The sequence below is a fragment of the Gavia stellata genome, chromosome 24, assembly GCF_030936135.1.
Source record: "Gavia stellata isolate bGavSte3 chromosome 24, bGavSte3.hap2, whole genome shotgun sequence".
Lineage (NCBI taxonomy): Eukaryota > Metazoa > Chordata > Aves > Gaviiformes > Gaviidae > Gavia > Gavia stellata.
In genome coordinates this window covers 3,328,097-3,344,482 of record NC_082617.1, presented here as the reverse complement: position 1 = coordinate 3,344,482, position 16,386 = coordinate 3,328,097, and the positions used below count along the sequence as shown (strand labels likewise).

General features: G+C 42.8%; 1 protein-coding gene across 1 annotated transcript in view; it reads right to left on the bottom strand.

Annotated features, from left to right (window-relative positions):
• CACNA1B (calcium voltage-gated channel subunit alpha1 B) overlaps positions 1 to 16,386 on the bottom strand; it is a 302,202-nt gene that overhangs the window by 55,759 nt on the left and 230,057 nt on the right. Inside the window, exons 24-31 of the mRNA XM_059828688.1 lie at positions 16,102 to 16,231; positions 14,509 to 14,568; positions 13,122 to 13,228; positions 9,342 to 9,353; positions 4,903 to 4,999; positions 2,761 to 2,921; positions 1,463 to 1,600; positions 367 to 568 (exon numbers count right to left, since the gene is read on the bottom strand). Of these exons, the coding sequence (XP_059684671.1) occupies positions 367 to 568; positions 1,463 to 1,600; positions 2,761 to 2,921; positions 4,903 to 4,999; positions 9,342 to 9,353; positions 13,122 to 13,228; positions 14,509 to 14,568; positions 16,102 to 16,231 (907 nt within the window). The remainder of the gene's footprint in view (positions 1 to 366; positions 569 to 1,462; positions 1,601 to 2,760; positions 2,922 to 4,902; positions 5,000 to 9,341; positions 9,354 to 13,121; positions 13,229 to 14,508; positions 14,569 to 16,101; positions 16,232 to 16,386) is intronic.

Here is a 16,386-nt window from a genome sequence, read left to right as displayed (position 1 = left end):
AGCAAATGTAGTTCAGTTTGATTTCTGATGAGTGGCCTCTAAAAGGCCAAAGATTTCTGTCTCCTTTCACACCTACATGCTTGAGCTAACATGCAAGTCTATATTCACTTTGAAGCGGAGGTGTGGTCCACGGGGACGTGACAGTGCTTACTAACATGCAGCATTCGGGGGCTCTCCCTGGTTTTGTTTCTATGCAAAAGCTGAAACAGTCTGTAATTTGTTTGGTCTCTACACCACACACCCTCAGGTAACGACTGCTCTAAAGTGCCCCCCCCCAGCACAGGAGAGACGAGGAGTAGGCTTCCACTGGTATCGAGGTGCTCTGAGCCCCCAGGTGCTAACTCTGGATTCAGAAGACACAGGTACCTCGTTTTTCTCAAGGCTGCACTCTGACATCACTTTATCTCCTTGCTCTTGGAAGGTGATGATGATTAACGCCACAAAGATGTTCACAAAGAAAAAAGGGAAGACAACAAAATACACCACGTAAAAGATAGACATTTCCATTCGGTAGCCAGGGCTGGGACCCTGTTCCTCGTAGGTAGCATCCACCGAGTGCTTCAGCACACTGCAATCAAGCGCAAAGAGAGAAGAAAAGTCAATGAAATCAGCGTGAAGCACCAATGACACCCTGATAGTCACTCACTGGCCTTCACTCACGTGGAGGGTTTTCCACATATGCTCAGGTCAAACTCACTCCCATCTCTATGGCTGGGAAGAAGTTTTCCTTGAGGATATTTTTAGGGAAACCCTTGCTGTTTTCACCATTCTGCAGAATGATGGAGATTTGCTACGTACAGATCCACTTATCCCCCTGGCCAAGGGGAGAGGATACAGTTAGATCTGGCTTCTCTTCTCTGGTCAACAGGGATGAAGTAAGGGTGGGAAGAGAAAGGTGTGGATGATCTCCAAGAAGGGGAACACAGTGACGGACTGGAGAAGGGAGACTGATGCTGTATGTTTTATTCTTTATTTTATGAGACAGCTGAACGTGGAGGACAAGGAAGGCCTGCCATGGAGAAACCCTGACGCGAATTGTACTCCATGTGTCCCAGCAGAAAAGTGTGCCAAAATAAAGTCTGAACAGTAAATATAATTCTGGGACTGTCGTGCCCAGCATACTTTCAGCATAGGTCACAATACTTTTTCCCCTCATTTTCTTACATCCCCATTATCTATTTTATACCTGAGAAAGGCATGCAAGTCCAAAAGACTGGAGCAAGCAAGCTATTAAGTACTGAAAACTGCCTAAGCATCCCTGTGCCAACTCAGAAGAACGTTGATAAAAATGCAGAGCCCTGCCTGCTGATTCACCCAATAATCACACAAGGGAAAGTAACAGCTTAGCTGATAAAAGACTATTCTTATTTCACAGGTCACCTGCCATTTACGTGTCCCTCAGAGCTGTGGAAACCTTCCATTACCTCCGCGATCACTGACCCTGACAGTCCCGTGTACTCACGTTGGCCACCCTTCGCCTGTGGAGACGGTGAAGAGCGTGAGCAGAGCCCAGAGCACATTGTCGTAGTGAAACTCATATTTTTTCCATTCTCTGGGCTGCGCCTCCACCTCATTTTTTTCATAATCGAGGTACTGACCCCTAGGAAAAACAGAGATTCAGACCAAATGAGAGAATTAAACCGAATCAGCTATTTCGTATGACTCACCGTGGAGCATCGAAAAGCCCCAGTAGCAAAGTCTGAATGTGCTATGTATTAAAGACAAATAAAGAGACAGCCCCTAGGTTTGTAACAGAAGTAAAGGCCATTTTTCAAGCCATTTTGAGCCACAGGAACTGGATCTGAGGTCTAGAAATGAAAGAAATTGTGATCAGGACATTCATCCGTTAGGCAAAGCCGGCAATTAACAGCATGCTGGCCCCCAAATTGTCTGACCCCACAGAAAACTCTGCTGCTTGATGGGGAAAAGTCTCTGACTCCTACTTCAGAGTTGGATCTAACTTCTAACTGGGTCCTGCTTTGAAAGGCCAAAGGACCTGGCATCTGGAGAGTTCCCCTCCAACCTACATTTTTCTATATTTTCACATTTCTTTCTGTAATATATCTGCTTTATTGCAAGGAAGAACTGCAGTGACAGCCTCCGTGGCTGCTGCGTGCACATGATCCCACCGGGGACGTGCGCTGTATTTGCAAGACGGCAGGAGAGGGGTAACGCGGGCAGACCTGGACAGTGCTGAGCATGCGGTTTGGGTGCCAAGAAAAAAAGCAAGTGAGGAAGACGCACACTGTGGTGAGTAAAGCACCTTGACAGTCGGCTGCAAAGGACAAAGCATGACAGGGCTTTTAAGATATTCAAATACTGACCCCTTTTCTAGCTAATTAGGAGCTCTTTAACTTCCTAGTGACTCGCTTCTGATTATTTATTCATTATGTTTTTCTAATTCATACGAGCCCTAAGAATCAAGGCAGCAGGTAGAAAAAGGAGTCACACCTTCCCTTCAAACACCCTTTACCTTAAAATCACACCTAGCCCTCCCCGGGAAAAGGAGCCTGCTCCCCTGTATCATTAAGCGTTTGGGTAAGCATTTGTTAGATCAGAGCCAAGAACGATGCAGCTATTAAAACAACAAAAGGGAAAATTCACCTCTAGGGTAACTGTGTGGAAGCATTGCTCTTACTTACAGGAGACTCATAGAGCTCAGCAGATACCCGACTGATGCAGCTTTGGAACAGTGAAGGGAGCTGCTGCTGCCAGAGGGAATTTGGGCTCCCCCCACACAGCCCCTGCCCCTGGCTGTACCTGCAGTCCTTCTCCAGCTCCTTCGACTCATCGGTGCAGTAGAAGAATCTGCCTTTGAAGAGCTGCACAGCAATGACGGCAAAAATGAACATGAAGAGCATGTAAACTATGAGGATATTGAGGACGTTCTTCAGGGAATTCACCACGCAGTCAAAGACAGCCTGGGGACGGAGGAGAACAAGGTTAAGGGGTTGAAAGGAAAGAAAAGTGCATCTAACATCTTGGCATCTGGCATCTAACTACACTTGGGCATAATTACCCAACCTACAACCCATGGATGGTTTCATGGACTTGCACACCAAGTGTTTGACCAAGAGTCATGCCCCAGCTGTGAGAAATAACGCCAGTTTCCCGCATCTCCTCCTTTCTTGGCAAGTTTGGCTGCACCACTGAATTTTCTGGTGCTGCTCGTAAAATTTATAAAGACATTCACAGCTCGTCAGGATAAATATCAGTCCTAAGGAAATATTTCTGTGGCCATTTATGAAATGAAAAATGTACTTGTGTTTAACTTGTTCCCAGTGGATAGGTAAAAACTCACCAAATATGTTACTCGTTGACCATTATTTGAACTGTTTGAATAATAAGGAAAATATACCAGCTACAAAACAACCAAATGCTTCGAATAGTATTTTTCTAATGAACTGTCTATCAAAATTAAGTGTGACTAATCTAGTCAGCATATGCCGCTTCTGAACTCTCTGCAAAGAACTTCTCAAATACATTTATTATTTGGTTATTAGTCACTGATTCATTGTCACAAGTAATTTTCAGTTTAATTTTAGTCTGAGAAGTTTGTCATAATAATAGAAATTGAGCAGTCTTACTGCCCAAGCGTGGGGTTTGTACAATTCTGTTCCTGTTTCTCTGAATGGAATTGAATAATTCACAAAATTACACTCCTGATTCAACCCAGAAATCCTGAATTAAAACACTGGAAATATCTCTAATCACCCCATTAATTTTGCTGATTGTTGCATACAAGACCACATCCAGAAAAAAAAAAAATTGAAAGAATTTTGAAGAAAAACCATATGAATATGACTTCTGCTTCACATAAAGATTTCTGAATACTTCTTTAGAAGCAGTAAAATTACTCTGTAAAATTGCTTGAAAATAAGGAAGACATTCAATAAAAAGCAAGCGTTGGCGTCCCGCTGTAGGACTGAGCTACTGTTGACTGTTTTATGACCTAAGAGCTGTACGTTTCAAATTTCTAAATAAATAAAGACCATTTTCTGCATTGTTCAACATTACTCTTCCTTATCTTTTGAGGTAAATTTAGTATGCATAAAAATGCATAAAATCAAAATTATTTAGGCATGAATTTTGGGTAAGGACAAAAGCAAATCTATATAACAGCTGACCCTGATTTTTACATGCCACTATGAAAACAGGAGTTGTCAAACATAGTTTCACCACTGCAAAAGCACCCATCGCTTTTTCCCCACCTCTCACAGAAAAGAGCCTGCAAACAGTGATGCCACATGAAGACATTCTACAATAGGTATTCAAGAGTTCCCAAAACTCAGAAATTATTAAATTTTGTAACTCCTTCCATTCTCTGCTTCCAGGGGCTGGCTGTATGTCAAAGCGTTGATGAAATGTTGTTGAATCGGTAACCACAGGCCATTAAGTTTATTTTACTTGGTAACTTAGCATTCTAGAGATGAAAGGGTACTGCCATAAAACCCTGCACTATATATTCTTTAATAGAAAAGATGAACAGATTAAACGTCCTCAAACAGAAATGACATTTCTCTTTAGACAGACTGTGGAAAATCTTGCAATATTCATGTTAAGTTCTCTAGGGAAAGTCAAACACTCCAAAACCTATTTTCTCCTGTATCATTTCGAAAAGCATCACACTTACGAACTGTAATTTAATTTATTTGCATTTTTTTCTTTTCCTTTTTTAGAAGTTTGATTTTAATGTGGATTCACAATAGTTCATAATATTGCATACAATGTTTGCAAAAGAAACAAGTGTTTGACATTTGCCGAACATCTGCACAGCTATTTTTATAAATCTGGCAAAGAGAGATTAATTGCAACAAAATAAAAGGATCAGAAATAACTTGGATTAAGTTAAGATCAGTCGCAAACCTCCAGAGAAGGAAATATTTGTGGTTATTCTCTAACCTTTAGTTTTGGCAGCCGTTTAATGGTCTTCAGAGGTCTTAGGACCCGCAGAACTCGCAGCGACTTGATTGTGTTGATGTCCTTGCCTTTGGTTCCTCTGCAAGGGATAAAAGGCACAAGAACAACAGAGGGAATAGTTTGGTCCTCAGGTCACTAACTAGAATCTCTACAGGTACCCAGTGTGGTTTTGGTTAAAGAATTGTTTTGGGTTGTTTTTCTTACAGGTTTTGGGTGCCGTCCTCACCGTGGGTGCAGACTGTACTAGTGAGGACTGCAGAGGAATGCCCACTTGAGACGTGTTAATCACCGCACAGGAGGAAGGGTGTTGGCAGGACATGGTTCTTGCAGCGTTCAGCCACACGTGTCCTCCAGCCTTCGCTCACTTCCCAGCTACTCACCGAGCATCACCCAGGAACTGGTGACCTTCCTGCCCTAACTCCCCACCCAGGCAATGGTCAAAGCCGGGGCAGCAGCCCACCTCGGCTGCAGCCACCAGGAGAGGAGGCTCAGTACATTCATCCCAGCCCCAGGCAGGAGAAGTGAGAAAGTCACACTTGGCACCTGGGTGAGACAGGAGCACGTTCCTCTGTGTGCTTCTTGCACTTCTCTGGCAGGGACGTTGCATCTAGACAAGCAGACAGTGACCAGAGGGAACTGGAGCCTTCATGGTGAGGGACAGAGCTCTCCTGGGGACCAGAGCCGCTCCATGCCTGTACCCTCATCCTCGAGTCTCTCTTGGAAGACATGCTACCAAACCCATGCGGAAACATGTAATATGATGGCATATTACATGCCTGGAACAGTGCTAGGGCAACTTCCCACTTATGCATGCAGGTGCTATAAGTCACATTTTATTTTTAGTTTTTGTTAAAACTGAGTGCAAGGCTTGAAACCGTTCCTCTTGTTACCATTAAGAGGTTTTTAGGGGAAGGACAGAGTTCCTTTCCTCACACACTTCCAAAATAAATAAAAAAGACACAGTTACATCTTCTTCCAACCCAACAGCAAAACAATGACATTCCCCTTCATTTCATATGAAGTGAAAAATGGGATGAAAATCTTTAACAGAGTTTTATTCATGACCGTAGGTTTAGGTCTGAGACTGTATTGAAGTAACACAGGTGTGAATGAGTAACATGTTGAACAGATGCTGATATGCCTATTCTATGCTCTTCCAGTTTGCTAAACATGTCTCTTCTCCAACAGGAAAGCAATACAAATACAAGGAACCCGAGAGACCCACACGAGGTATGTGCAGGGAGTGGACTCCAAAGCTTCCCCCCTGCTAGCAGCCAGCCCTAGGCACTGTGCTAAGGGATAAGCACCGAGAGCAGAGGAAACCACCCAGTTTTGTGGCTGGCTGACCTTGCTCAGCCCTGGAAGGTGTCTTTTTGCAATCTAGCCACTTCTAGAAGACTGATAACTCGGTACTAATACTGTACTACTCAATACTAACACTGGACTGGAATCTGCAACCTAGAAACACACTCAGAAACTGTCTCATCTCCGGTCTCTTTCTCCAGTTACCAGTCACTGCAGTTGTCCTGAAATGCAATAAGCAGTGACACACAAAGAGTTTTTGGAGGGCCGTGGGTCATATCCCAATGACTTACACGTTGAACACAAGTTGCCTTTGCACACGATTTGATAGAAGTGGAGGAGAGGGGGAATAGGATGGAGATTTACCTATCCTCCCTCTATCTTGTCTTTCAGGGCTGCTTTAGCACCATTTTAATCAGCCGCAGATGGATCCTGACTGCTGGCGCGGCTGTAAATCCAGGTGATTGAGCTAATACTCACAGAGTTACAGGACTGATTTAATGACACAAAATAACTGTTACATATTTAAAAGACATAATTTTTGATTCTCATTAGAGACCCTTTAATCTGGTTGGGATGAAGCAGACACTGCCAGCATAGCTTTTACTGGCTTTCTCTTCAGGTCTTAGCATAACTGAAGATCTGGCCCATGTTTGGCTTTGCATACTTGCTGTCAGATCACCAACTTCCAGCAAGCAATGACCCTGCCACAGTCACTGCAGCCATCTCCATGTCACCATAGCCTCCAGCTGAGCCAGCCAAACTGGAGCTCACCTACTCCCCAGGTAGCTTTGTCTGATCCGTTTCTGGTTTGCAGATTAACACACAGAGCCCAGTTTAGCAGCACGGCCACTGGCAGGTAGCAACTGAACTAATAAACCTCAACAGTCCTCGCCTGGGTTCAAGCAGAACCACAGAATATTTCTGCATGGTGTCTTCCAGTGTTCCTGATTCCAGGAGACCTAAACACCTATTTACTACACTGCCATGCGTTTGCAGTAAATAACAACTGTACTAATAAGGCCTCCTGGAAGGGAAGTTCAAGACGGGAACAGAGTCGCTTCTTGGCTCTGAAGGAGCTAGCTCAGGGCTCACAGGGCTGGCTCCAAGCCTGAAGCAATAACCTCTGTGGACTTAATATTTCTAGAAGGTTTAACAGACCTACTGGGGACTAGTGAATAGGTGGGGCAGAGCAAATGCGTCCTCCCGGGTCTATGAGAGAAGAAGCTGGTTTTCCCTCGCACGGGGAAGCGTGCGGATGACTGCACTGAGAGCTTGGAGACGAAGGGCAGACAGCTCCAGTCCTACAAAATTCCTTCTGCCTGAACGAAGGACACTAAGAAGGGTTGATTTACTTTTTTTTACTTTCAGGCACCTAAGCAAATAAAGAGCGTGAGACGATTAATTGTTAATGGGATTTATGATGTAAGTCATATAGAGAATCCTGAAAAATCATACTTATTTCTTGTCACAGCAAGATTCCTGCTATAGGAGAAAGCTTTTTCAACAGACTGGTATTCCAAACTAGAGCGATGCAAACTGCATTTTAATTAAATGGATCTTCTGCAACTATTTCAGCCTGTCAAATAAAACCTTAAAGGTTGTTTTAGGTGTTTTTTAGAACCCCCTCTGCCAATATTGTTTTTTACAATACAATACAAATAATACAAAGCCAGATGTCCCACAAAATAAAAGGTCCATATGGAACTAGGATTCAGTCAAAAGGTGTATACAAGCACACATTTGACCAGAATATTTCTCACAACAAAAATAAATTGCTATGGAATAACAAGATCTTAGGTGACTGCAGAATAACAACTACAAAATTCAGAAGAGCTACAGAAGAGCAAGCAGGATAAAGACAGACAGTGAACAGAAGCCCAACGACTTAAAAAAAAAGAAGAACACCATGAAGAAAAAAATTGCATTAGGTCAATTCTGGTTGCATTAGACCAGTTCTGTTTTTTTGGGGGGCAGTTTGCTGCTCATTTATTTAAAACATTAGAAATATTTTAAAAGAGCTTCGCATGGCCTTTTTTCCTTTAATAAATAAAAGATCCCTTAAAAAATTAATAGTTCTTTAAAATGGAAGCTTCTTGTTTCTGTTGCTCCTGCCAGCAGCTGTGATTTCAGGTAACATGGACCTCTTAGAGTCATGTCATCAAATATTCAGAGTAGGGTGGAGTCACCACCTTCCACAATTGCCTAAAATCCCCAAGGCACAGAGTGAATTCCTCCACCGAAGAGTAAATGAGGTCACGCAACTCTGCCCGAGCACAAAGCCACCCTCTTCCAGGGTCTAAACGATCTGGTTTCCTAGAGAGAAGAAAGAAACAAGTACCCGATTTCCTGGACAACATCAAAGACCTTTCTTTGCATCCTTTTCATTGCTTCTCTGGGTTATCTGCTGCAGAGGAGCCCACCCGAGCTCCTGCCCAGCTCAGAAGCGTGGCGTGAGATGATGCAGCTCTGCCTCCCCTGCCATCCCCAAAGCAAAGCTGCGCTGTACCGCACCAACGACAAAACTGCCACCTCCTTGCAGATGGTTAAATGCAACTTTTGCTACCTCCTCCTTTACAAATGGCTGCTGCCAACCTCTGAAAAAGCTCTCAAAACGCTGGTTTCATGTCAAAGACTTCTCACCAATGTCAGAGGTTGACAGCCTAAATTCCAGCTGGGTCGCATTGCCCAGACTGCACAAAATGAGTCCTGAAGCTGCCAGCACTGCTAATGCAGTTTAGAGGTGCAGTCCTCTGAATGAGAATAAAGCTGCTTCTTTAAACCTAGTTAGTAAGATTTTCATGAATTGCAACTCACACATTAACGACGTACCCACTAAGTCATCCCCTCAAATCCCTTTGGTACAAAGATGTCTGCTTATCGTGGTTTCTGACTCTCTGGTCTACTTGGCTTTCTAGTCTGCTTCTATCCTCTGCTTAAAGAAAATTAGGATGAATGAGGATTGTTGACGGAAAATACATTTCACTGAATAATGAGTAATAAAGGGATAAAGGAGTCGATGCAATGGGTGGAACATGGTTCGTTTCCACAGTGGCAAGTGTGTGCACACACATTTGACAGGCATAACAGTGCAGCAAGAGACAGGAATAACATATTACCCCATGAAACTCCTAGAGAGAGATTCCAGCAAGAAGAAGACAGAGAAAGAGCAGAGTCAATGACAAACAGAAACATAAGGCTATACAGTGCACCCCATGCACATACAGAGATGTGCTGGCAGATAAGCCCATCCCCTGTCCCACACCCACCAACTCAATGTTCATAAAAATAAACAAGCAAGGAAGCAAGAGATTGGCTATACAGCACATACCCACACATCCCCCCAGGGTGCATCAGCCCTTCCACCGACAAGCAGACAGGGCAAATACACCTTCATCCTCCCGACACTTTGGGAGCTAATAACCTTGGGTGTCTGGCAAGTGCTGTTTGCTTTTTCAAAGAGCAGTGTGAAATTCTGTGCATCTCTGCCACCTTTCTGTTGTTGAAAATGTAAAAATGCAATCTCTTCGCTGCTACTCATCAGCTATTTCTATTGAACAAGTACATTTTACACCTGCGGCTCATAAATTTTTATGACAAATTTGCGAGCTTGCTTTAAGCCCCTCTACTTCTATTTCCCTAAAGACTAAAACATGTCTGTATGTTTGTGGCATGTTTATCTCTAGAAAAAGAAAGGAATTTCTCTTTGAAACACATTGCTAAATGGAAGACATTATTTTATTATCATCATCATCATCTGTATTATTAATGTTTCTAGCATCTCACTGGGAGCCTTGTTTTAATTTTTTTTTTTTTTTTTGAACTACAGTCAAGCACAGAATAGCTTCTAAAGAGCTACAGGCAGAAAGTAGACTGATAGCTGGTTTGAGACGCTGAAATGGATTTTATGAACCTTGCAGCAATGACTGATACCGCCTCGCATGCCTAAACAAACATAGGCTGTTGTAATATTCCAGATGGAAGCGTTTCAGGGAGCTGTTTTTCCTAGGTTTTCAGTGACATGTCTATTCAGCAAGAAGTTGATTCATATCACCTTCACTGGACACCAGTGAGGTCAAGAACATGCATGAATTAAATCACACCCACTGAGTGGCAATCGTCTATTCTTGCAGAGACCGGTAACAGCCACATTAAAGACATTTTTACAGTGACACTGATGATGAGTGACAGGACTGCAGTGTTTGCTAGAACAAGCCCACTAACAAAACAACAAAGATTACCCAGTTTATTCTCCAAAAGCTTGTTTTCAGGATTATCAAAATTCAGCAGGCTTGGTGCGTCTGTCTGGTTTAACCAAACAACGCAGTTGAGCTAAGGACGTGACTATCTACCCAATTTTCATCTGAGCAGTCTGAGACTTGTTAGTATTCATAACCGGACTAGTGGGAACAGAGAATAAGTCATCTCCTACGAATGACTGGATTTCCTGCTCTCAGATTAGACCGGAGATACTGCAAGTATTCTCTGAATTGGACGTCAACACTCACTGCCCTGCTGAAACATGGACATGTAGCAGCGGTTACAATCATAATAAAAATCACAGAGGAAATTCAAATTTTTCCATGTCTCAGAAATAGGTTTGACTCACTTTATTCTGGGAGACAGTAAATAGGCAGGCAGGTTTTATGCATTCGCTTTCTGTAAATCCCTGCTCAATACTTTCTCAAAGAGCATGTAAAATAGAAGCAGCTTGGGGCACGCTATTATGAAGCACTGTCAGGGGACATACAAGTAATTTATTTAGAGGCTGATGAGGTGCTGTTAGATATTCATGGCCCAATGCGAGCAATAGAAAACCTGAGCACAAAAAGACTCAGAAAGATTAAAAATTATTCATTTTAATCCATAGCTTGTCCAAAAGGAAATCTTGTTCAAAGAGAAGATGTTTTAAAGGCAAACCCTGGTGTTTGTTCTCACAGCACACTGAGTTGCTCTGAAGGGCTCACAAAATGCCCCTTCTCCGTATCTGCCTTGAGAGTCTGAATTCTTAATGGAAAAGGGAAGTTCTCAGTGAACCACAGACTTGGGTAATACTGTTTTGCAAACTAATACTTGTGACTAATATTAATTTACTTTTATACCTCTCTTCAATTCAGAGGAACTCTGTTAACTTGCTAAACTTTTTTTTTTTAGTAAGTTTTTGCTTAACTCAGTCTTACCACATCCAGTTCTGAAAGATGTTACGCTAATATATTTCATGTGCAGGGAAACTAAGCCGCACACATGTCTAGTCAAGCTTAAAAAGCAGCCTGGTTTTGGATGTCAAATTTTAGGTAAGCAAGACATTCGCCAGCCCAGCCCAGCAATTCCATCTCAAGACAACCTTGCTTACAACAGAGCACTCAGCTCCTCTGAAAAACAAATTTCTGATGAATAGGGGCAAAGTCTTTCAAGAGAGGACACAGCGTCCCTTTGAGAAACTTGTATTGGATATGACTTGCTTCAAGATCTAAACAATTCTTTGGTGTAGGATCGGGCACAGAAAGCCCAGACCCCAATATCCCCAAGTGTCACTCCTCAAGTGGCTCAAAAATCATACCAACAATGTCAATCCCATCTCCTTCTGTCCATCCACTCCTTGGTCAAATTAACTTAGACTTTTTTTTTTATCCAGCATTTGCTATGAAGAATAGAAGCTCTAAAATACAAATCTCACAGCCTTCATGTGAAAGGAATTTTGACACCTCAGAAAATTAAAAACTCCAGAGAAATATTCCAGGCCAACCCTACCTGAAAGGTCCCAGTAACTTCTTGTGCTGCAAGGGATGTGGCAGTATTTTTCATCAGCAGAGCACATAAGAGGAGCAATGGATATGGCTGTCTGCCTAAAAATTACCGTCAGTCTAAAATATACAAGACATGCTTCCGCAGTTCCTTGACAAAGGTGAGTGCTTTTTCTCATTAGCAAGTAAAACACTGCTAATTTCTTTGCTTTCTCTAATCGTCATGTCAACAAACAGGTAAGTAGAGTTTGGGCATGGGCTTCTAAATGTTCACTGAAATTACTCAAGGCTAATTTAGCAGAAGATTAAACTGGCCAAGTCCTGTAGCCTGTTTCCAGGTCATCTCCTAGAATTTCTCAGGAAAATATTTGCAATACAATTATTCCCTGGCCCAGAACTATACGTGGAAATTTTCTTTCCATCATCCAACTCTGAGCTCCCCAAGTTCTGAAGAACCTGCATTGCTCTTCCTCTGGTCTCTTCTGAGAAAAATACTCAAACGAAAGGCTAATCTTCATTTTTAAAAAGCCATTCCTCTGTGTCCGTTGCTCAGAATCCTCCATGACATTAAAGAAACACATGGAACATTATTTAATGTCATAAATAGAGAGCTGTGATTGAGGGAGGGAACAATTAGCCTTAGAAGTGAAACTTTCTGGAAATGCAAGTACCCTGAGTGAGAGAGGAGGAGGAGAGAGAAGTATTAAAGGTATATGAACCAGAAATATCCATGACTCTAGAAATAATGTTTTGTAAAGAGTTCACTGAGCTGTCAGCTGATTTCATTAACTATTTTTTCATAGTAAGAACAATTTTTAAAGCAATTGCCTGAAGACACTGGACTGCCACAAACTGTTACAACGTGTTCTTGAAAAGAAGTTGGCCAAACCGTCACAAAAATCTTGGCTTAATGTTTGAATGAACAGTGAATGGACCCACCCTAAAGCTGGGAGAATTTTCAAGAGATTCTACAGCACAAATCTAGGGATTTTTTTTTTCTTCCCCCCAGCTACGAGATGATAAGAGGGCAGAAACTGCACATTTTGCCGAGAAATGAAGCCACGAACACTACGCTTCAACTAGCTCTGTGCCAGGGTCCTGCCTCCTCTGCAACTTATTTCCTAGAAATTGGGCTGTTAAGGAAAATGTACTTACGAGAAGGCAAATGCCACCAAGGCCCCACTGACCACAATGAAGTCCAGGATATTCCACAGGTCACGGAAGTAGGAGCCAGGGTGGAGTAACAGCCCCAAGTCAATCATCTTCACAGGAAACACATGAAAAGAAAGAGTTTTAATAAAACAAGTACCAAATCAACACTACCGAGGTACAGAAGAATGTCCTTGATCAAATAATGCTTCACAAACTCTTCTTCAGGGCTTTGCAGCAGCAAGGCAATATCTAGATACTTAGTCAAGCTCTCAACTGTAATAGGCACAGAGATCTCTGTCAAAATTGAAGTTGAAGTCAATGAACCGTAACCAAAAGCAGGAGAGACAAGAGTACTAACTGCTACATAGGATGCTTTGCACAGACACGCATTAATTTATGGGAACAGCAGTCTGCATGTGAAACATCCAAATAGTTTAATTTTATTCTACCCTAATCCTACCAGTAGGAATTAACAACTGGCATAGGGTATTACACGATAAAACACAAAGAGAGGATAGGAAGACCGACAGCCAAATGCAACCAACAGTCAAAGAAATACACCTGCTCCGGAGCACTTGCTGAAAGATGCTGCTCAGCGTAGCAGCCTGGCTTGCTTCTGTATGAGACTCTCTCCTTACAATGCTGCTAAAGATCTTCTACAACTGAGTCTCAAAGCGCATGCTAGACATTTTATCTGTTTTTATGAGAGCTCTACAACTGCCCACATAAGGTTGCTTTCCTCACATAGCTTCAAATCCTTCTACTGAATAAGCAAGGGAAAATACGGTTTTTATTCTGCATCTCTTTCGCATCTTGCTCTGACAGTAAAAACTAACTCCAACATTACCCCAAGAATAAATCCTGACTTTATTAGAATTGTGCTTTCTGGAAGGTTACTGCCCTACAGTCTTAGCAAAACCTATCACCCTACAGAGTAAAGTAAAAAGATAGATCCTTAACTTTTTGAAACATGACAGACCAAGAGTCAGTTGCTATTAATATTCCTGATCAGCATCAAAGGAAAAGGGAAGAATCAGACATGTCTCAGTAAGGTCTATCAGCTCCTGCGTCCTTAGCCACGCACAGACATTCCTGCATCAGGCACTCACGTTTCTTATCCTCTTGCACAACCACAGCTACTAAAGATATCCTTGTTTTCCTCCATAAAATGTGAGATTAAAGAAACCAGGAGAGCTGCTACAGAAAGGCATCTGTTGTGCACTGCCTACTTCTGAGTGCTGTTCCTGAGTTAAAGCTTTCTATCACCACCACCTCTCCAGGTGCCCCAGGGAACTCTGTTGTGCTCCACACTCTTTCTCCAGCTTCCCAGAAGTAGGTGAATGTAAATCTGAAAGGGGAGGCGAACCTTTCTGCTGGGAAGAATTCTTACCTTGATGACCATCTCAAAGGTAAAGACGCCCGTAAATATATAATCCAAGTATTTCAGAGCCTAAATGAGAAAGAGAAATGCGTATTAGGAGGGACTACACACTGAAACAATCTGCACATGAGCGAAGAGTAAAAAGTCTATTCTAGCAATAGTCTATTTGCTGCAATGGGTAGATATCTGATGGGAGACTTTCAAATAGTTTAGGCACAAACTCAAATCACCTGATTTAAACAGCAACATCCTTGACAGACTGCAGTATGCATGCCCATGGGTCGCTTCAGTGCACCTGCATGTATGGCAGTTTTAATAAGGCAAAATGGATATTTCGAATCAAAATACTTGAATATCCTTTCCTGAAGAGCTTATTTGCCAGCATCTGTCTAGCAGCCTGGGTTTCTCTTCCACTGTAGCTGATGATAGTATTGTTAATACCTTGGGAGAGTAAGAGAGTGGTAAAATCCTTTTTGCAAAACTGATTCCACAGTTATTAAGGATGGGGAAAGAAAGATTTCTCATAGCTACTTCAGCTCATTGCTGATACAGGGATTTGTGGATCCTCCTCTGGAAAAAACTAATACTGACCAGATTCAGAAGCAGGATGCCAGGCCAGGCAATTCCTGCTCTGACCTGCTCTGCCGACTTGTGCTCTGAAGCACTTCAGTTCCTTATCTGTGTAAGGGCTGGATGAACAGACTCCTCAGTACACATCCTAGTACATGCAATACCAGTGCATCCAAATATCTATAGATCTCCTAAGTTTTAACATAATTCTGTGGATGGGAGGCACCTATTCACAGTCAGATTCATAGGATGATACATACTGAATGGATATTAAGTCAATACATATGTCACATGATAACCACATACTGCAACTATCTACACTGAAGAGTCCGAAATTAGGCAACTGCATCTTGCAATTTCTAGACTTAATCTTCAGTTCCGTAGACTCCCAGTTGTCCATGTAATTGTAACCAGCTCTGTGCCAATGTCCTCACGTGAATGTGCTTGAAAAAAGACACCCAGCTATCTGCTTCATGAACGCTCCTGGGCTGCACGCTCTCCTGTGAAGGGCGGCACACTCCTACTTCTGCTCGTAACAGCACCCATCTGTGAAGTCTCCGAGTTTGGTCTGACATCCACAGATAAATAGATTTTCTACTCATTCTAGGAGATTGCTGCCACGCTCCACCAAGACAAAAAGCCGTATTTGGTTTGACTTCCTCAGGCTCTGCTCTAGCAGGAGCAGGGGATCTTAGGACAATGTCAGCCCTCGCTGGTGACTGGGGAAGCCTTTCCCGTTGCTGAATGGTGCGTAAGCTTTGCAGACTTCTTCCACATAAGCCACGCCAGCCAACGCACCAGTGATTTCCAAGTTCTCAAACTTGGATGTGGTTGAAGCAGCAGAAAGGGACAGGAACTGTGAGCGTTTTGATAATGGAACAAGTTAATTTGAGTATGTTATTAAAGAAATCTCCAGTTTTGCACTTGCCGGTGCAGCGTGTTATCCTTTGGAGATGGGAACAGATGTGCCACATGCGTAACTGCTGGGAGAAGCAGAACAACTTTATTCTGACCATGTTGGTTGGTACTCACATCGTTCCTCGGGGACTCGGCTTGGACAGGGTCTTCTGCAGCCAGGGCAATGCTGCTGAGGGCTATAACTATGAGGATGACCATCTCGAAATAGCGCAGGTTGACGATGTAGTGGAAGAGACGCCGAATCCTGCAAACAACATAAGCACATAGGAGGGCTATTGCGGGTGCTGTAACTCAAGCGCTGTGGTACAAAAGACTGGCAGAAGGACAACGTTCGTCAGGAATATCACCTTTAGGATTCCTAATACAATAATGGTAAGAAAATAAAACCTAGGATCAACA